The sequence below is a fragment of the Stegodyphus dumicola genome, chromosome 9 (assembly GCF_044657685.1).
Source record: "Stegodyphus dumicola isolate Sdum_Otavi_A_Nest chromosome 9, ASM4465768v1".
NCBI classification, from domain to species: domain Eukaryota; kingdom Metazoa; phylum Arthropoda; class Arachnida; order Araneae; family Eresidae; genus Stegodyphus; species Stegodyphus dumicola.
The window spans coordinates 133,276,448-133,299,240 of NC_140776.1; the positions used below are offsets into that span (position 1 = coordinate 133,276,448).

The 22,793-nt window shown below is 34.1% G+C and overlaps 1 protein-coding gene across 2 annotated transcripts in view; it reads right to left on the minus strand.

Moving 5' to 3' along the window:
- LOC118191632 (adhesion G protein-coupled receptor B3-like) overlaps positions 1-22,793 on the minus strand; it is a 140,783-nt gene that overhangs the window by 24,575 nt on the left and 93,415 nt on the right. For both annotated transcript variants that reach the window (XM_085824135.1, XM_035362459.2), the window contains exon 17: positions 17,694-17,906. In XM_085824135.1, the coding sequence (XP_085680261.1) occupies positions 17,694-17,906 (213 nt within the window). The remainder of the gene's footprint in view (positions 1-17,693; positions 17,907-22,793) is intronic.

Genomic DNA, 22,793 nt, shown 5'->3' on the forward strand with positions numbered 1-22,793 from the left:
TTGCAGAGTTTTATTGTTTTTTGGATTTTCTGTGGCTACCATACTTTACATAATGAACGTAATTACTAGTCAGAGGTAGATCTCATGATACCGATAGTAAAAAAAAGCAATGTCTCTAAATAAATATTTAGAAATTAAATCTGTAATTCATTTTGCCAACAATAATTACGCAGCAATACAAAAATCAGACCGGGCATTCAAAATTCGAAAATTAATCACGCATTTAAATCACAGTTTTCAAAAATTTGGAATTTTCGACGAATTTCTGTCTGTTGATGAAATGATGATTAGATACTACGGTCATCATTTTTTAAACAATTTCTTAAAGGCAAACCTATACGGTTTTGCTATAAATCATGGGCCATGTGGGGAGTAAAGGGCTACTGTTATAATTTTGACTTATACTGTGGTGCAGAGAATTTTGACAATACTCCTGAAACTTCGAAGAACCGCTTGGAATAAGAGTTGTGGAAAAAAAGTATAAAAGAACATCCGCAGACATATCGCGGTTGCGTACCTCAAACTGGGAACAAATTCGGAGAGAAGCAGAAGCATTGGAAGACATTTCGTGATGCCATCGAGACCAAAGTGTTAGGCTGTGTACGTTTAGATAGAAAAGGCCTTGTTATAGGTAAAAAAAGAAACCAAAGAAGATGTCAATTCCAAAAATGTAAGAGAAGTCCTATGTAATACTTTGTATGAAATGTTTTCCGCTATATCACATTAAATATTGAAAATTTGCTCAATAAAAATGCAACTAAGGAAGTTTAGATCAGTAAAATAAGATTTTTTCTTTTAAATCTGTTTAGTTTAAATCTGTTAATCTTAGTTTAGTTTAAATCTGTTAATCTGTTTAGTTTAAATCTGTTAATCTTAGTTTAGTTTAAATCTGTTAATCTGTTTAGCTTAAATCTGTTAGTTTAAATCTGTTAGTTTAAATCTGTTTAGTTTTTTTTTCTTTTAAATCTGTTTAGTTGGTTTGAATTTTGCAAAAAATTCATATTTTAACTAAATTCGTAATCATATTTTTACTTATATTTTAATGCAAGATAATTTTCAAATTATGTTAGAGATTTAAATTTAAAACATACCTTTGCATTTACATGATACTTCGAAAAAACATTCTTCAACCGAATCGGGAGAGTCACTAATATGTTTTGATCGCACTTTCATAAATACATCTGCGAAACACAAGAATGAAATAAAATAAATACTGCTCTGAAGCCAAGCCATGATGTCAATTCATTAATGTTTCTTCCAAAACTGTTTTTAACTCTCTGGAGGTTTCGAGAAAGATAAGGTACTGATTTTTTAAGCCTCACGTTCAACAGCTTTGTCAACAAAGCTTTTGGTTTCTTTCACTGAATACACGAAACGCGGTATGAGGAAAACAAACAAAACGCCTACGCAGTGAGCTCGTTAGCGAACCTCGAATCTTGAACCGAATTAAAAACATTCAGGGAATTTATTGCTCGTCCGCTGATGAACCAACGCTCATGATGCGTTTTATGCAACATGAGTTTTTGTATGTGCAGTCGGAAAATTGAAAATAATTTTTCAAAATATTATAGTTAAATTGAGGTAATGCAGAATTTTGCTAAACAGTTTCTATCAGTATTACTTTCAGTGTAGTTACCTAATACAGAAAGATAAGTTTTTAAATATTTATATTTATAATTTGGTTTTCGATGCATTGAATTAAGATTACTTCCCAGAATTCACTACATTCTTAAATTTTATTTTTCAGCATAACAATATGCAGTTATTTTTAAAGGGTGTAAATTGTGAAAGCTTTGAAACACGAAAAGAAAAAAAAATATGTTTGCACGCAAAAAATGCAAATCATAACGAATTTTAAAATAAAATTGTGTAGAACTGATCGTGATTAGGTTCATCTTCCTTCAGTTATATTTTCTCAAGAATATTTGTGCGTTAACAAACATGCTCAAAAATGTGAATATTAGAAATTATATCAAATATGCATTGAAGTAAATTTTTCAACATTTTTCAATTTAAACGAATACCCGGGATAATATGATCACAATCTACCTGAATAGTAAAAAATGTCTGGGGAACAGGTTTCCTTCCTATAGGCTTTTATTTATTTATTATTATGCACATGTGGGACTGCTACATTTTTATATATAGAATATTTTCTCCACCTAGGGTCTGCAACAGAAAAGTTTAGGATTTTAATTTCCGTAAAATAAAATACAAAACAGAAATTTTACGGCAAATCTGAAATGTAAAACCCTTTTTATTCATCAAAATGCACGACATATTTCTTCTTCAACTAAAACAAAATTAAGTTTTATTCATATAACTGACTGGCTCAAATAAAAATAAATATAGAATCCTTTTTTTCCTTATTTCCTTTAAGAAATTAAAATTCAACAAAATACTTTTTTTAACAAAGCAAAACGCGTAATTTATTCATTTTCAACTAAAAATAGTTTAGAATATTTGTATATTGCAGAGCATAAAAGAGCTATTTATTGCAAACATATATAGAGGGCTTTCTAAGGGAAACTGACATTGCACAAAACATCAATGATGCAGTCAGCCCATTCACTTATGTTCGAACCTAAATCAATAATCAGTATTCAGCAAGTGCTTTACTGTTTGGATATTAGCAAGGTTCAACTAGACGAAACCAATTAAAAAATTTTATTCGCATACAGTACTACACTCAATAAGAGAATCCTAGTTTTGCTATATTTCTTGTACTCTGTAGTTAGCTAATTTTAATGCAATTATCAGGTAATATCGATATTGTAAAAATTTAAATGTGAATTACACGTTCGAATTTTCTTTATAATCATTCTAAAGTTTACAGTGTGAGACCAGTAAACGAACAGAAACAGATAATAGTTATATATATCCAGGGGGTCCTGACTCCTGAACAGTAGAAAAGAAGTCTTTACCCAAACAATTATAGCCGAATTATCGCGCGAAGCGCAACGTTACCGGCTCAGCGAAATATGCCCAGTGGGCTCCTAACCATAAAAGTCTGGACGTGGAATTGTGAAGGACTAAGGTGGGAAGGTAGAGGGTGTGATCAAGAAGTCACATGGCCCAAGAGAGAGCAGAGAACCTGAGAGGTGAAGCCTAGGAGCAGTAAGGTGTTATATAGTAGGACGGTTGATGCGGGAAGATCAAGGAGAAATCCTAAGTTAAAAAATCATAATAAGTGCATCCTAATAAGATATGTTGGAATACAATACATGGATACAGTGGGATACATATTAAATACAATGAGAACAAAATAAGTGAATAATATAAAGTACAGTACTAAAATTAGGATACATACATTAACATACGATACAAAGAAAAAATAGAGCAAGTACTATATACATATGTACAGGCCAATAGCATGCTACGTCGGGAGTTTGCGTTCCGGGTTAGGTGGGCAGCCAGAGGTCTAGGTTCGCAGTTCTCTTCTAATACGAAATAATCAAAAACTTTGAGTTGAAGATGTGGCTAGTTCTGTGCTTTTTTGAAGAAATTATCGTTAATTCGATACAGGTAATTAAGGATGGGCTCTATTTTAAGATTCGTATGAAGGGTCTTGTTTGAACCGAGGTAGTCAGCATTTGCCATTGTGAGTAGAAGCTTGTTTTTCTTAATTTGTAGCTTGTCTATATCTTTATTCCTCATAGTGGCCCATGCAGGCGAGGCGTATGAAAAGAATGGTCTAATGACCGCAATATACAGATGCTTCTTTCTTTTAAGATCTAGCTTGGATTCGTAACTAAGCAGAGTGGTGAGACTTTGAATTGCCTCGATTGTCTTTCCACGAACATGCGTGATGTGGTCTTTCCAAGTGAACTTCACGTTGAGAACAATGCCCAGATACTTCGCCTTGTTGACGAGGGGGACTTCTGTGTTAAAGAGTTTGAGATTTCAGTCCGTGAGTGCTTTTTTCTGATAACGAACAAATCAGACATATCCCATTAATACTTATTCGCCATTTTTGGCGCCAGAGCTCAAGTTGTGGCATAATGCTTTGCAGCTTGCGAATTGTGAAGTTGGGGTTAGCCGACTTCACTGCCAACGCAGTGTCGTCGACATAGCACCCGAGAAAACAATTATAGCCAAGATTTACTCTGGGAAGATGTCGTGTAGAGAATTGTCTGATCGCGTTATAAAAACTAGGTGAATGATTTTCGGATTTAAGGAAATCTTAATTTTATTTGATTCTGAATTATTTATTTTAATGCTTTAATTTTGGGGAAAAACAGATGCTTCTGGGAATATTATTTAGTTTAAAGAATATTATTTCTTTTCCTTTATTTGAAATTTTTGTCCAAGCTTTGATTAATTGTGAAAAGAAGCAGGGAAAAGGAGGCAATTTTGCTAAGTCATGATTTCGCGCGCTTTGTCCTTTAGAATGTTCTAGAAGAAATTTCATTGTGCAGTTGACCTTAGGACAGGAAGTACGTGACAGTAGGGTCAGAGGTTGCCACTTAACCTTCGATGTAAGTCATTCAGGTTGGTGATCGGAAGGTCCGGTTGTTGGCTAAGTGAAGAGGGGCGCGCATGCGCGTTCACCCTTTTTCCTAATTCAGGGGTTGAAACGCAAATTTTGCCCAAATTAAGGGGGCGATAATTGAAGCCATAGTGGGAGCCCGCGTTTGTGAAGGAGACGAAGAAAATTCGAGTTTTAATCACTTTTGCCGGACTTTCGAAGCTGAAGGATTTGTTAACTCTTTCGCATCGAGAGACGACCAGATTTTTTTTCATCAAACATCGAAAACGCCCGTGTTTACGAATTTGTCTTGATATGTTTTTCCTTTCCCCCTGCCTGGTAGATAGCTACAGCATTAACAATAACCTACTTAAGTGAAATGACTATTTCTCTCTCTTGGGGGTTTTTCAGCGGTTTCATCCATTGTGTGCAGTTTCACCTTAGGGCCGGGATTGCACCTGCGAACGTCAATAGCTTTCCGTATTTCTCCTTTAGTTGCTTCAAAAGAATGATTGACATGTCTCTTAACAACTCGCGAAACCAATGAGCCATATACTAACGTGGAGGGGGAAAGCACTAGGTAGAAAATAAACGAGGCGTTGGGGCGGTTTGCCGTTGCCTGAATGAAGGGACGTTACGGGCGACTTCGATGCGAAAGAGTTAAATTTCTGGGGTTGAATAAGAGGTAATTCAGGCGGATCACGGCGGACACTATCCGGCCGTCGCCTTGCTGTCAAAAAGAAAAAAATGATTCAGCGAGTATTAAGTTTTTTCTCTCCAGCGAGTATTAAATTCCAAAAAATATTGGCCAAGTTCCACCCCGGCCAACGTGAGATTTTATACTCGACATCCTGACTGCGAGCTTGAAGATTCTGCTCGGGTGCTGGTTCTAGGGCTTGTTTTCTGCGATGCTGAGCGAGCGGATTGTGTTGCTGAAAAATAATGGAGTCGGTTTATCCGGAATTGCGGCCAGTGACACCGAAAAGCGTGAGACGCCTGTGTTCCCCTTACGGAATGCAATTTTCCAGGAATTATGGTGGACTTATAATCCCTTCATTTCTCCCAGAATGCAAGGCCAGCCCGAGACCTTTCCGGGTGCGTTTCAAGTCGCCAAACCACAGATAAGTGCTTTGTTATCAATTTTTCTTAGAACTTTTGGAAATTGGAACTTTACCTTAAATTGAATCTCAAATTAAGTCTACAGAAACTGAATTGCTTCCTTTTTCCCCTTCTTAATTTACCGAGACAAACTTTAAGGTCCTCATATGAATTAGTATGTAATAGTGTAATTTGTTTGTGTAATCTTCCTTAGAACAGAAGTTAAATTGCAGATAATATGTTTTCTTTAACCTCTTAGAAATTACGGAACGGGTACCCGTTAAATTAAAAGGGTCATGTAATAGATTTGCAAATCATGAATTTAAATGTAACAAAAGAAAATGAAAAATTGAAGAATTCACCTGCGTCTAAAATAAGTAAATTGAAACTGTAACAAAAATAAGAAATTTGACTCTCTGATTAGGATAAGATTTAATTTTAATTGTGAGAAATTTGAATAAACTGGTATTTAATCTGGAAACCTATTACTCATGTTTTCTTTATATCTTTTATGTGTTTTTTCATATATATATATATTGATTTTACATGTTATTTATTCGATCCTCTCACTGCGCGGTCCTGGATGCATTTTCACAACGCAATGCATTACCGTTTTACCTATACGATCACTAAACGTGTGGTAATTAGCAAGCTCTTAAGAGTGTAGTTTCTCAGTTGATATTTAGTTAGTTACGGTTTCACCCGTCTGTTTCTGCATTATTTTCCTCCCTCAGAGGAAGTTGTAACACAGCATTGGTGTCCATGATTTTTACGGCAAAGTATAGAAACAGAACATTGGTGTCGTGACTTCATAACACATAAAACAAGTAGAGAACAGGACCTAAAATGGATACCGGCCCTAATTCTATTAAATTCTGAGCAGTCATTACCTATGGAGACGTAGAATTTTCGTCCGTGTAGAAAGGAGTGAATAATTCTGATGAGTGCTGGTGAAAAGCCGTTGTTAATGATGTGATAAGGTGGCATAAAGATTATTTGTCAAGGGGGAGTGATTTCAGAGTGCAATAGTTTCGTATCAGCGGTGAAATCCGGTGTCTAAGTTAACGTTTCCGGTTTCAGCCTCGAGGGTCGATCCAGTGGACAGAGAAATAAAAGAAGTCTTTTCATCCGGGTCAGGAGATGGGCACTTTGTTATGGATGAAAGAAAGAATCTTCCCTCCCGGGAGTTCAGCGAAAGTAAACACAGGGAGATATATAAGGTGGCTTCCTGGGAAGAAGGGGGATGGCATTGCGAATGTCTTCGCTGATACAGTGGAGGAGACTTTTCGGCCAAACCCTACGACTGACCCACAACACGAAGAAATTCAGTACATCATCAAAAGACTTAACATCAGGAAAGCCAGAGGTGTTGATGGAATAAACAATCGAGCCTTGAAAGCTCTTCCCCGCAGATGTTTCGTATTACTTGCTAACATTTTTAAAATAGTTTCATATCTTTCATTTTAGAATAGCTAGTTCTAACTTGGCAGTTAAGAATGACATTTACCTTGCAACCAAGAAGCTCGTATGCACTGAAACTTGCCAAAACAGGCAGTGCAAAGTATATTTAAGCGGAAGTTTGATTGCAAATGGTTGATTGCAAGTGGTTATTTTTTGCAATCACTGAACATAACCACGTGTGGTTTTTTCTTTGAGCTTGCGGAGGGGGGAGGGGGCTGTAAACGACAAGATCTACACCTCTACTAGTTGCAACACTTAGTGATCTTTAAAACCGCATCTATAAACTGCATCAAGTGGATATGCTTCAGTACATGTAGTTGGAGCTAAATTGCCATATCGATGTTTGCAGAGTCACAGAAGGTACGTGATGCTAATCGGTATCACCAGAGAGGTTTTAAGCTTATGTAACGTTTTCAAAAATTTGAACAGGACAGTCCTTTCTGTGTTAAAGCTATATACTTTCGAAATCAAGGACTGTTTTTGTGCTCACTCATACTATATTAATTAGAGCGCGATGCGTATCATCTTAAAATGAGGAAGTTAGTCTATGCTCTTTAGTCTGAAATTTCCTTCAGGTAAATATGTAAGTCATTTACTTAAACCTTACACTATAATTGAATCATATATATCTCAGGAAATTTCTGACTGATTGAAAAGGTTTCATGTACTGAAATCAGTTTTGATAATCCCGCGTATAATATTTGTACCTTTTTTACATCTTCATAGCAATCATGCCGATAGAAGAAAGGTAAGAAGCGGCATTGGCAGAGTAGCAAGCGATAGAGAAATCCACAGAGTTCGGGTAAGATGTTGTTTATGTTAAGAATAGTGATTCAGCTTTAGTTCGACTTCATTTTAATTGATTGCTAAAGGTTTTTAGTTCAGAAGTTATAACATTATTATTGGCAAAAGGGTTATAAGGGTATACAAGTACATACGTCATTACATTATGTAACAATCATCTAGAAAAGATTAATTTTGAAATGATGCAGCAGTTTAGAAAGATTTATCAACAACATGTTACTATTTATAGAAGAAAAAGACTAAATAACTAAACTGAAAAGAAAACTAAACTAAAAACTGATATGCCCCTATAAAGCTACCCTCGATTAAAAAAATTCAAAATTATTAAATCTGCACTGCATGAATTTAGAAAACATTTTACGATAGAAAAAACAATTGGTAGAGAAACACGCATTATTAGAAACATGGAACATGTTTTCAGTGAAAGTATAAATTTTGCTACCAGAAAATTCAAAAACTGTAAATGATAACCAAAATTTAAAGCTATACTTCTATACACCAATTATTGGAATAAAAAATATGCTACATAATTTTCACGCTAAAGAATCATCAGATTTTGTGTTAACAATGCGTGTTATTATGTTTCAAATTTTAGGCTGATGTTGAAACTAAGACCGAGCCTAGAAATTAGTTTGGAAGAAAATGTTTGAAATGAAATTTTTTAATATGTCTTCCTCCTCATCCTAAAACTGACAAAATTTTAATGCATTCCTAAAATAGAATGAAATCCTTTCCTCTTCAAAATTTGGAGCTAGCGCTTCCATAAATTATATCGCATGTATCATATTATGAATTAGGAACATAACCAGAACTATACAAATATTTTAGTGAAATGTGTAGATGAAGTAATACATGAGAAAAGAATGCACACACAGATATTTTACGATATTGAATTTAATAATTGTCATCATTTGATAACAAAAATTATCTTCCAGTAACAGTAAATGACAACGTACACTTACAGTTCACTGCTTCAATAACACAGTTGTTGAAAAAGTACAAAGTAACAAACATCAATAAGAAATACAGAAAAACAAAAAAACTTTTTAAACACATAAAATAGATGGAGTCTGGGATGTTTGGTTGAAGAAAATTCTAAAACTGACTAAAGACGATACTACATTTAGCAGTTATGTAAAACTGCCTACTGTTTTGTTCAGTAAATGTGGCTTTATGCCCTAGAGGAGAAATGGTACATAAAAGTAACTCAAATAATAGTAACATAATATGTAAAACTTTTAACAATACCTGCAGAAATCTAACACGAGAAGTTAACAGCAAGATATTATATTGAATTTTCAGATTCTACATTTTAAACTAAGGTAACATTTTGAATAAGAAATTAATGAAAATAAACTTTTGTTTGCGAAAATGAATACGCTGTGTTCTCTTAAAGAGGAAATAAGTAACGAGTATGATTCACTTATATACATATTTATACATTTCCCTCAGATAGAAAAATTTATTTTAAATCTCATATTCAAGCTTTGTTATTTTACACACGTAAATCTTTATAACTAAGAGTTAGGTATTTTTCTTTCAGAGACTATCATTATTTCAATGTATCTAATCGTACAAATCCAGAATCTTATATCCCTTAAATGTAATTTTTTATACCTGGCGTTGTAATAACATTAATTTTGAAATTCAATGAGCTCATGTTTTTCACAGTACAATAAACGTCCTACCAGCAGCCGAGCGATAAAGTCGCTGAACTCTAATAGTTCGACCGCGATTCGATTCCAGGCAAAAGGACTGGCTTCCTGGATGTGGTCGTGATTTTCCCCATGTGTAAAGTGTATACGAGCCATTTTCTCTTAGAAAATCCTTCATGAAGACATCCCTTCCGTTAGGAGAATAGCCTCACTTGCTTTCCCATAATCGAATCAATCAAAACCAGCTATCACTCCGAAGTCCTGCTGATTGCCGTATCGTGGCGGAAGGGTACTTTTGGGCGGAATGGGTAAGTGTCCGTCATGCAGACCAGTCAGGGATCCGCTAGAGGTTTAAGCAGAGGTTTGTGCAAAAGGTACGTTGCAGTCTTCACATACTTAGAAGACCCTAAAAATTTTACAGTGCAAAATTATCTATTAAGGCAATCAATTAAACTTGAGGGACTTATTATAATTGGGGAAATCAATAACATTCAAGTGATTGCTGTCCAAGAAACAGAGTTAAATAAAAATACAGCTATAAAAGCTTAAAGGATATATCTAAAGATTGGATGGCGCATCCGGGGCTGGAGGAGATTTGATCTTCTTCATTAAGGATGTCAAATATCAAAATATTGACATATCGGTAGATCAAACCTCGAAATCCGGGCATCAAGATATTTTGGAGAGGAAAACCCTTTTATATAATAAATGTTTATCATCTTCCCAACCAAAAATAGCTATTTTCAAATTTTTCAACTTTATGGACAAAATACCATCAGTATCGGAGACCTGAACACTAAACATGCCATCTGGGGTTGTTCTGGTAAAAATGAAGAAAGATAGGACATTCTTTAAATGACAGGCGATAAGCGTTTTATGATTCTTAATGAAGGTCTTCTCACTCACACTTCTTTTAGCTATAATACGGAGGGTAAAGACATCGCGATCGCCACTGCAGAAAGTTTTCTTCAATGTTCATGGTCTGTTTCAAACAACAATGGAAGTGATCATCTGCCGATTCCGTTGGAAATTAAGAAAAAGCAACAAGATCATTATACAAGAGAAAACTTTTGGAATTTTAAAAAGAGCTAATTGATTGAGATTTATTTAGAGATAGTGTAGACAGCACAGATAGTTAGAACACTTGACTGACGACCTAAATAACAAATGGCTGAATTTTAAGAGGACTGTCCTTAACAAAGTTAAAGCTTGTATTCCTACAGGTAATGAAAATGTTAGGTGCCTTATTATGCACAAAATGTTCCTATTTTAAAGCAACTTCTGGAAAAACGAAATCACCTAATCGAAACGTCTAACGTCTAACGAAAGGGAGATCAACACAAGGACTGAAATTAGCAAAATTAATGCTGAGGTAAGAAAAATTTACGCTCATCTGGAAAAATCAAGATTAAAGGAAATATTCAATAGTACATTGAACGCTAGGACATATAACTCAAGAGTGTGGAAAATCGTCAAGAATATCAATAGACAGCAAGAACAGTTTAAAAAATGTAACTCAGTAACAGATGCACATGGACAAACTTTCCTCGATGATAAAACAGCTGCCAATGGTCTTGCAGTCCATAATCAATAAACAAGTAGGATTGGCGTTAGATGTCTCGATGGGCCTATTTTGAGAAAAATCAGAAATATAACCAATGGATTTCGTAGTTCCGATCTCAAACACCAAGATTACATGAAACATTTCTCCATACTAGCAATGGCCTCGAAATGAACAAATCATCGGGTCTTTATAGGTTTCACGGTCAAATACTCGAAAATATTGGTCATAAAGGGAAATAGACTACTTTATTAATCTCTCTTGGATTAAAGAGCACTTACCATCTGAATAGAAAATAGCCACGGTTATTCCAATAAAAAAACCGGTCAAAAGACTAGCTTCCCTGAAGATTTCAGACTTACAGCAATTGCTTGTACGGCATGTACAATAATGGAGAAAATCATATTAATTTTAGTTTTATTTGGACAACAACAAATTAATGCCAACGAAAAGATTGCTTTAGAAGGGGACACAGCACTACACATCAAGATCTGTATTACTGCCAAACCTATAAGGAGCACCTAGAATCTTAAACCTACCCATCATTTTGTGGCTGCTCTTTTAGACAGACTTTGGAACATAAATTGATTATAAAACTGCATAATAGTTTGAACATTCAAATTAATGCATTGACTTGGATATTGGACTTCCTGCGGCATAGATCTAGTGAGGTAAGTGTTAATATACCGTTTTCAAGTCCATTTGAAATTAGCTAAGGGATCACTCAGGGATATGCCCTACACTTTTCGCTATGTACTTGGATGGTGGAGAGAGCATGCCTTCTTCTAGAATTAAAAATGACATATTTGCAGACGGCATTCTTCCCTGGAACTGATATTGATGAAATTGAATTGACTTAATGCCTGTCTGGCGGATTTTTCAAAATTTGTATCAAGGCTAACACTGCCTTTTAATACAAATCTTAAATTTGTTGTCACCATCTTCGCTTGTAGAGACATTAGGTTATTTCGAAGCAGGAGATGAGCAATACCCTCCCCGGAACTCGAACCACGTACCTCTCGAATACGCGTCGAGCATGCTGACCACTACACTACGAAGGCATGATAAGAAGGCGGGAGAAATATCTTACATACCCCCTTTTAAAGGGCGACTGAGGATTATGGGACCCTATCGCCAAATCCTGGTGGTGAAGAATCATCATTCACCACCTTTTATTTCTGGAGCCACTGTAGAGAAATTAGGTTACTTCGAAGGAGGAGATGTGAAAAATGTGCAATGCCCTCGCCGAGACTCGAACCATGGACCTCACGAACACGCGCCGAGCGTGCTGACCATTACCCCATGAAGGTATACTATGAAGGCGGGGGGAACACGTTATGCGCTATCAATAAGCACATGTACGGATATCAGCCAAATTGTAGTTAGATAATCAGAATATTGCTTACAAGAAGCACCTCAAGTATCTTGGGTTTATTTTAGACCCTGTGTTTACAAGTCATAAATATAAAGAGCATATTGTTTTGAAAAGCAGAAAACGGCTGAATGTTCTTAAAAGCACCGCAGATAGGGATTGGGGAGTTGATGCTGTTAGCCTTAGAAATACGTATTTGGCGTTCATTAGGCCCATTCTTTATTTTGGATTCCCAATTTACTGCTGTGCTTCTGATACCAACCTGAAAAAATTAAGTCAAATTAAGTACTGGGCGGATCATTATTGATATGAGGCCTAGCTTTACTTCAAAAACTGTCCCTTCTGAGATCGACTTGCAACCCCTTCAATTTAAAACACAGCTGAGATTTTTAAAAGACAATAAAAAAAAATTTCTAGTTATGGCCAAGACAACACAACATAGTGGCCAAACAACAAGAAAAAAAAACCTTAGTAAATGGGAAAACCATCAAATATTAAAGAAAAACAGTCCTTTCAGTCAAATCGCGTCTCAGTACTTATATAATTGTGACGTCGAGTTCCACACTATACAATATTGTTTGAATCCTTCGGACGGGTTCTCATGGAGACACTTTCATTTTAATTTTCCCTCTCCTGTCAACAAGAGGATTTTGTCGTCGACTACCTTAAACCTCGGAAATCAAAACCGCATAGCAAATAATGCCATCAAGATACTCACTGATGATAGCAAAATTGCTGACTATACAGGCAAATGAATTTATATTAAGACTTCTCAGGAATAAATACATTTTTTTTCTACGTAACCCGAATTGCTATTCGGTTTTCAGAAGCGAATTACGAGCAACTGAAGTCGGACTCGAATGTATTCTGCTGAATAATTTGGCGAACTATGGATCTTATCTAGTAGCCGTAATTGTCTAAAACATCTTAATAACTAGATTTCAATGACCTGGTTTCGCTGCACGGTAAAATTCATCTCCAGTGGATTCCATTTCGTACAGTCATTTACGACAATTTCGTACAGTCATTTACGACAATTTCGTACAGTCATTTACGACGGACAAAATGGCAAAGGAGTGTTGTACGCATTCTACTTCCTCCCCGGGCTGAGCAAGGTTGACTCAGCCTTTCATTCCTTGAGAGGGTCGATAAAGTAAGTACCAAGTTCTCTTGGGGACACCGGAGATCCCGCGACAAGCTGACCACTTGTCCAGGTAATATGCACAAGCATTCCGAGGCCCACAGTCTAGAAAGCAGATATCAGAGCACTGTCGGTCATGGCTCTCTAAGGGCTGTTTGTGCTGCAGAGTTTAGTTTAATAATGATGTGCGTTTGCGGAAGACAATGAAGATGCATTTGCTAAAGTGAAGTGAAGCTGAATATGGAATTATAATATAATTGCATACTTTATACTTACACCAATCTTTTGTTGTAATGAATGAGCATTAGCATTTTAGTAGTTCATAAAAGCAGAACCGGAGCTCGCGTTTTTTGCTGGCTATGCAAATTCTACCTCCCGATGTCTCACAATAAAAGCTCCTTTCGCAAATCCCCTAAAGTCTTTTTGAAAAAAAAGCTTTCCTTTCTCCTTGTAGGTTTTTTTTATGTTATTAACTAATTATTAACTGTTAGCCGTATTTACTCATGTGTGTCTGGAATCAGAGACAAAACTTATGGGAGCACGATTTAAACTTGAAGTTTCACATTTGAAAATAATAAGATGCACTTTAACGTTTTGCTGTGTAAAATCCATAAGTAGCAGAGTCTTCTATTATGACAGGAAGTGTGTAAATTGTTAAACTAAAGATTTAATAAAACGGTTTGTTTTAATTATTATTATGACAAGGTGTTACTTTACTGAGGAATTAGGATGGGATGATAAATCGCCCAGTCCTGATAAAACTTAGATAGTTAGGATTCATACATTGTTAACAAACAGGCGAAAAAAAGAAGAGAAACTTTTTCACGAAAATCTTCGGAAGTATAATAAATGTTATATCAACATTTACCCAATGTAATTTTATATCTTTTCGATAATTTTATATCTTTTCGTAACATCTAAAAGCCAATTTTCGATAACCATGAGTTATCAGACTATTAGAACATTACGCCTGGTCAGAGATTGTTACAATGTAAATGCGATTTCATTTGTAATATAATGCTGCTGCTGTGATTGATTTTGTAAGCATGAAAGTAGTTAACAAAAATGTAAGTCAGGCGAAAATCTTACTCAGGATGATTTTCTTTTAATTACGATGATTTTTTTCTAATTAGGTTTCCGAGACCTCTGAATAATAATCATCTTAATGAAAAGAGATTTTTATCTCTGACCTTATACAGACATCCATTAAGAGGAGTTTCTCTGTCAAGGCAAAAATGCAACGGCACTAGAGAAATGTCACGAAGTTCTAACTGAGGCTAATCAAAATATTGATACTTTTTGATGACCCTTTTCAACACCTATATGCTAATTCGTAGCAGAGCTTGAGATTCCTGTAAGTTTTTAAATACCTATGACATGGTAAGTTGTAGACTTGTTTACAGAGGTTGTGTGTTAGATAACCAATTATTTTATGTTAGATCTTCCCTAAAATTATGATAAATGTTTTTCATATATTTTCCTTTCATAAATAATTCAAAGATTAATTTACAATCTGTACTCAAAATTTCCTCCAGAGGGAAAATCGCATCCATCGTGATATTTTACCTATTCGTGACAAAATTCCTTTTCCAGCCAATTTGAAGATGACATTGGGTTAAAATTCTTCTCAACATACGTCATAAGCTTAAAAGAACAATCTAATAATGCTACTCTCTGAAAATACGAAATCTTATACTTTTGTGCGATTTTAGATAAGATTTTGTATTTAATGTTTTGATTTTTTGACTTTAATTTTAATTCTTTTTTCTTTGGACATTGCCGGGTCGCTGGATGCCATCGTTTGTTGTTGGAAGGGCAGGTCACTTTCTAAGTCATACCTCCGAGATTTCTTGGTTAGGTAGACTGGGGGCTTCGCCCCATAATAACACCTTTTTGTGCGATTTGCTAGGAAAACTATTTTTACAAAATTGTCAGTTTTCCTTCAGTGGAGAAGAAATGATAAACTAAGAGAATATATATTTTAGATTATTTCAGAGGCATAAGAATATTTGAAAAATTGCAAGCAATTTAAATCTCTTAACTTGAATCATGTTAAGCAGGATTGAGATTCTCAATAAAATTTATTTCAGGTGTTTAGCTTTTTTCCGGAACATTTAAGTACAAAGATGTGCCGTCATGGAAGAACTATGCTTTTTCGATCCAGCTGTTACTGTTAGCTTTAAGGAATACGCGTTGTTATTAGAAACGTTACAAATTTATAAAAGTGATAATATTCCAAGCTAAGGAATTTTACGGTATAAAGGAGCAGTTGTCCTATAATTTGAGCTATGACCGACTTATCTGGGTTTATACATATTTTTTATTATTAAATGCATATTATTCAAACGATAGCGTTCTAAAATATCATTTAAATTTCATTTAAATAATTTAAGATCGGCTTCAAAAATACTATTTTAGATATCAGTGTTATAGAATGAACGCCGTTAATTTTTTCGATCTATAAGACAATGGTGCTTTTCATCCCTTGATTTCCATCACTTAGGTAGATAAAATGAGTACCAAGTTCGCTTGGGGACTAAACACTGGGGGTCCTGCGATAAGCTGACCACTTGTTCAGGGCATATGCTTACGCACCCCAGAGCCCACGATCAAGAAAATAGATTTCGGGCACTGCAGGCCTTGGCCCATTAGGGCTGATACGCCACTAAGTTTATAAGACAATAATAATGTGTTTTTATAATCATCTTCTGAAACATGTTTGAAACACCTGTCAGTATACCACTATGCGTAACGGCATGAGTCATTTCGAACTTTATGGCATAAAATGCTACATTAAGCATATCTAAGCTTTGCGTATCAGCTACAGATATAGATTCAAACTATTGGCTAGAGAATAGTTTCACAAAAGTAATAATCGTCCTATGAATGGTTTTGAACATAAATGTATGATTAACATAGTAATATATTTCGTATCATTATTGCTTTTTAAAAAGATAAGAAATACGTTTTAAAAATGATTTTCAAATGTAAGTAAATATTTACTGAAATTGAACATCAAAAGCGGTATATAAAATAAAGGATAACTTTAGTTATCAACAGCTTCCCAAAAGATTTGGACATAAATAATTTAAAATAAAATGTGGACGGTTACATTTTAGTAAATGCATTTGTACAGATTTTTGTACCTTTATATGAGTTATTAATTTTACCTATAATATATACTTAACCTATTTATTTTTTACTTAATATGTACCCAATACCTAAGGTATTTATTGAGGTAAATAACTAAAACTATTCATTAATTTAAGGAGCTAAATTATTTATAAACCACAAACTTCATATCATATTAATTATCATTTAGAAAGATTTTTTTTTTTTTTTTTTTTTTTTTTTTTTTTTTTTTAGTGTGTAAGTGTTAATGGAATTTTAGGATATGAGTCAAACTGTGGAACATACTAAACATAACAGACATACGAGAATTATAAAATGATTTGCTCTATCAAATCTGATACGGAAGGAAGTGATTTGCTTACTACGGCTCTGTCTATAAAATTTAGTATCTTTTAGTTAGATTTTTACAATATATGTAACCATAGTGAATGTAAAATTTTCTAAGTATAAAGACATAATTTATTTACTCTGTATCTTAAGCGCAGCACTACGCAGTTATGTTTAATGCCGTTATGCAAAGAAATTATCTTACCTTGTTTACTTTCTCTGTATTTAACAATTTTGAAGCACTCAAAATTCTACATGGAAAAAAATGTAAGTTTCACCTAATAGATTATCAGCTTAGTAAAAATCTGCAAATAATTAGAGCAATAAAATCTTTATCTTAAAACTGCAAAGAATCATGGATTCTTCATTAAAATGCCTACTGTGAACAGATAATTACTTCTGATACTTTTGTGCAATTAAGTGAAATTTTTTCATTTGTACTTCATTATTCTAAGTTTTGATACTTAAAACGATCTTATTTAAATTTGAAACTTCTATTATTTAATCTTAACTTCACCAAAATATTTTATATTTATAACTAGAAGTTCAAAACCAAAGGCCTTCAAAGCCTAATATAGTTGCAAATGTTTACAGGAATAAATTTAGTAATATTTTATGATAGCATGTTCCCTCTAGGCAACATTGATTAACATCAACCTGTTTCTCATTTATACCCGTATATTGGAGCAGCAAGGATCTTCAGAAGCGTCACTGTATGGCAATCTGTTCGATAACAGTGGAGTGCAGTCGAGTCGTCTGTTATCATCTGTGAGAGATATTAAAGATCTTTCAATTACGGGAAAAGAACCGCTCTTTTTCAACTTCATTGCAGAAACCTTTGGCTTTTTGGTAATTGCCATCATCTTCAGTCTAAATGACATTTGAACCTGAAATGTACCATTGAATGAAATGTACAAATTGTGTTTATGAAAATATTAAGTAAAGATAAAAATCCCATCATCTTCAGTCCAAATGGCATTTGAACCTGGAAGATAACAATACACAAACTGCGCTTATATAAAAATTGTTACAAAGTTAAGAATACCTTCATCTTCAGTCTAAATGACATTTGAAACTGGAAAGTGACATGTAAATTGTGCTTAGAAGAATATTAAATGGAAATGATATTTGAACATGAAAGGTAATGTATAAATTGTTCAGAAAAACTTAAAAGAAAACCAAAATTATCATCATCATCAATTCAAATGGCATTTGAACCTGGAATGTAACATACAAAGTGGGTTTAATAAATATAAAACGTTAAACAAAGACAAAACTCTTATCATATTTAATTTAAACGATATTTGAATATGGAAAGTAACATACAAACTTTATTTAGAAAAAACATTCAGTAAGGACAAATTTGTCAGTTTTCAATACAAATATCATTTAAACTTGAAAGGTAACCTGAAAAAACATTAAGTGAAAGAAACTAGAAATTCACTAAAATGATTCGTAACCGAAAAAACATTAAGAAAAAGACATTTATTTTATGTTAATTAAAAAGATATAAATTATTTTTATTTTATTTTTATTTAGGATATCTACTAGAGAAATTTCATAATAAGATCAGTTATAAATATCTGATACAATAAAGTTTCAGAATAAATGTTAAGTAGCATATTTATCCGTACTATCAGTTCTTTTTGAGCAATCTCGTTTTTAAGTAAATTATGCAATACTTCTTTTATTAGTTTCAATGGTGGGCAGAAGCCGTTATAGGCGTTGACCACTACTAAGGCTAGAAACGATGGTCACTATTATGGAAGCACTTAATAGGCAAGCCACCGTTGCCTCCTATGAAGGGATAGATTTGCATCTATGCTTTCTCCGGGATTCGAACCCAGGCCCTTCGGTAAGGCAGTCAGGGTCACTATCCACTTTCCCGTCTGAGCAGCCCATTATACAAAACTTACTTAAGTAACCGAAAACCTGAAGTAAACTGAAGTAAAAAGTACTTAAGAAACGTTTCTTTCTTGAATTAAAGGATTTGTATAATTAATTTAGAAACAAGCTAAAGAGATTATTTTTAAAGATATGAAAGTCACTTACAATTCATTTAAGTATTTACAGCTTTTCTGCTAATGTTAAATAGTTCTCAGTAAAAGCCATATGCGATATAATTATAGTTATACTTATTCATAACAATCAATTTACATTTTTATTTATATATTCAACTATTCCCTTATGCATAATTTGGCAGTCTTCGGAGCAAGAGAAAAAATGATTAATCAGTCATAAAATAAAAATGATGAGCTGTATAATGATGTAGAGTTATTTATAATTTCATGAAACATTTTAAAAATTCAAAGCAAATAAATTACGTAACCACTACCACATTTCGCTCCATCGAAATCGAGATACACTTATCAAGTTGCTTTTACATATTTCTCCCCAAATGATCAGTTTGTCAACCTTTGCTACTACTACAGCAGACACTTATATGCCATTGAAAAGATTAAGAAGATTGAACACACTGAAAAGATAGTTGATTCAACAGTTTAATGAAAACAGTGGTGATAATAACTTTCAGCAAGTTTTCTGTCTGGCTTGCTACCATGAAAGAACGAATTATATTCATGATCGCTGCTTCAACCATCTTGCTTAAAGAAAGTAGTAGATTAATTAGCCTGTAGGACTTTGGCGAAGTTTGTGGCTTCTTGTATTTCAGAACCGGAACAGAACTTCTTGTACTCTTCGTGTTGCTTCACATAACCCCGCAAATAGAAGTCTAATGGCTGATCCGCTGCTGTGCATTTCGTGGTGTTGCGTCATCACCTGTGTGCGCATACCCTTGCACATCATACTACGAAAACATAAAAAGTTTTCCTTTTATTTGGTGAGGCCCACCAGCGGCCGAGCGGTAAAGTCGCTGAACACTGGTAGTTCGGTCCGAGGTTCGAATCCCGCGAACGGGCTGGCTGCATGGGCGTTTTCGTGGTTTTCCCCATGTGTAACGTGTATACGAGCCAGTTTCCCTTAGAAAGTCCTCCACGAAAGGCATCCCTCCCCTTAGGCAGATAGCCCTCGTGTGCTTTGCCATAATTAAATACACACACACCTTTTATTTGGTGAAGATTTCACATTTCTATCTTTTCTGTGACCGGTCAAAAGTGTACCATGACTTTACAAACACACAGTGTACATGTATATAACTATATGTGTATTTAACCATGTACATATGTATTTATGGATTTACTTTTAATTAAGATAAAGGTGGGCATGGTGGTATACCAATTGATTATATGTTAGACGGATGGTGTCCACGTTCTCCTGTCACTTACCACACACTTCGTAAATGGTGTCTGTGACCACAGACACCATCTACGAAGTATCTCATTCAAAATTTGCCACTAGGTTAAAGAAGAGGAAAGTATGAGTTGATATTGAACCGCCTTCAATCATCACACTTAATCCCATGTAAAGTTTTCTAGTGGGAGATGGTCAAAGATTTTGTCTTTGTGCCTCTACTACTGGCTAATCTCAGCATCTTCGCAATCATATCACTATTCCCACGGCTCTCGACAGTAAAAATAGACTAGAGAATTTGTGCCACAAATAGAATTTCTTTTCACCGAATTAAGTTCTCAGGTTATGTGGAAAAGGAACATTTCCAAAAACATCCTGGAGAGCAGGATGGATGAAAAAGCAGTTCTGAATTTACAATATACAATTTTTCCATTGCTTCATTCAATTTGTGGAATAAAAAATACATTTTTTAACATATAAATCTCGTATTTCTTGTTTCAATTAATTTTCTTTTCAAACAGACTAATGATAGTAGGCTCCAGCTATCTCCTTTTCCAACTAATCAGTCAAGATTATTCTTTGGAAATATTTTTCAGTATTCATCACTGACAAAACGGTCTTCATCTTCTTCTGCACACTTTCATCATTCTCTGCCCTCTGCTTTGACACAGTAGTGTAATGTTGTATCTAAATTTCACTGTAATCTTCCTTTGGGTTGTTGTTTTCATCAGCATTCAAAATTTGTGTCACCCATCTTATACCGTTTTCGTTACTAATGTTTTGTACAGAATACTGCAGGTTCCTTCATTCATTAAATTCTGATACTCTCTTGAGAAAGGAAATCCTATTTAAGATGCTAAATAGAAAATTAAATTTTAGTTTGACCAAAATTTTGCTTCTATTTATCTGCCTACTGATTTAGATTCCTTTAAAGTGTTGTAAATTTTCGTATACAGCAAATTTGTGAATTGATTTTGATTCCACTTTTATGGTAGGCCTGAAAAACTGCTGTTTGCCATCTCCACCACACTTCTTTTGACGAAATACTCTAGCTTCTGTTTTGTATCACTACACTTCTACTGCAAATTTTTCCAGCAGCAATAATGGACATAGTTTCTTCGAAATTATAATTAGAAATAATTCCATGTTTATTTATGCTTATTTTTACTTTGAATTTATTTATTTATTCATTCTATTACCTGTAAAACTTAAAATTCATCTTCTTAGCATATGCAAAATTTTTTTATGCCAGTATTCACATAGAACTTTCTATTTACGCTGAGTGAGTTCCATTTAATTGAGCCAATTTTATAGATTCTTCAGGAAATAAACGTTAAAAAACTGAGGTTTCCTGAGAACACAAAATATAGACAAAATGGATGCACGACTAAATCTTTTGAGAAATAATTTTTTTGCACAAAAGTGCTGAAATATTATGAATATTTGGTATCAGATAGAGATCTACCATTATCGTTTGGTCATTACGAGGTTCGTAATTTTTAGAAAGAAGGAAATTACTGCGATTATTGAGCAATACATTTTAACTGGCAAAACATACCTTGTTGCATAATACATGTGGATTTTACTTTTGTAGATTTGACATTTATTGAATAGAATCTATTTTATAGCATCAAACGGTGATTTAGCATTTTGAATGCGTGTGTTACATTTGGCCAGCCTGCACGCAGAGTGAAAAACCTTCAATTTCTGAATATTGTTTCAAATGTTTTGAAAAATATTTTAAGGCTGTAAGGTATTTTCTCCCTCCTTTCCACATGCCTTAGTGGTGTAACTAGAAGTTCACTCGACGCGTGTTCTGAAGGTCCGCAGTTTGAATCCCGGCAATCGCATTGCGGAATTCTTTAGTTTCCTTGCTTTAAAAATTTTTTTTAAAAGAAAAATACACTACAAAGTATTATAAATTGTGTCATATCCAAATATTTTCGATAATTTAAGAAATTGCTAACTTATCGTAGTAACAACTGAACGTCTATTTTTCTGATCACTTAAGAAAACCGAGGAGTTTTATGAAATATTTTTTATAATGGATACTGAATGTTTTTCCAAGATGAGAAACTTAACCCATTTTTTTAAAATAAATCTGCATTATTAATAGCTAACAGTCCAAAAATCATTTAGGTTTTTTTTTTTTTTTAAAATTCTCTCCTATTTATTGATAAATCACAAATATCCGATCAGGAATTTTATTCTAAAATTAATAACTGTAAAATTTAGCAGCTAAGAATGTAAATCGAGCTTTTAGAATTTTTGTGCAAATTAACAACTAGTCTAAATTAACATAAATGCATATTGTTTCATGCATTTTTACGTTTGGGCCCCAAAATGCCTATGATATCTCCAAACTATTGACTTTTGCATTATCAGGTTATCGCTTAGAATAGGTTTGCTTTCGATACTGATAAACGCAGTGTCCTTGAAATACCGCATTTGCCAGAATAAAGGGCAAATACTTTGTTAAAAAATTAAAGTTAGAATCATAAAAGATATATATTTCTTCTTTATTA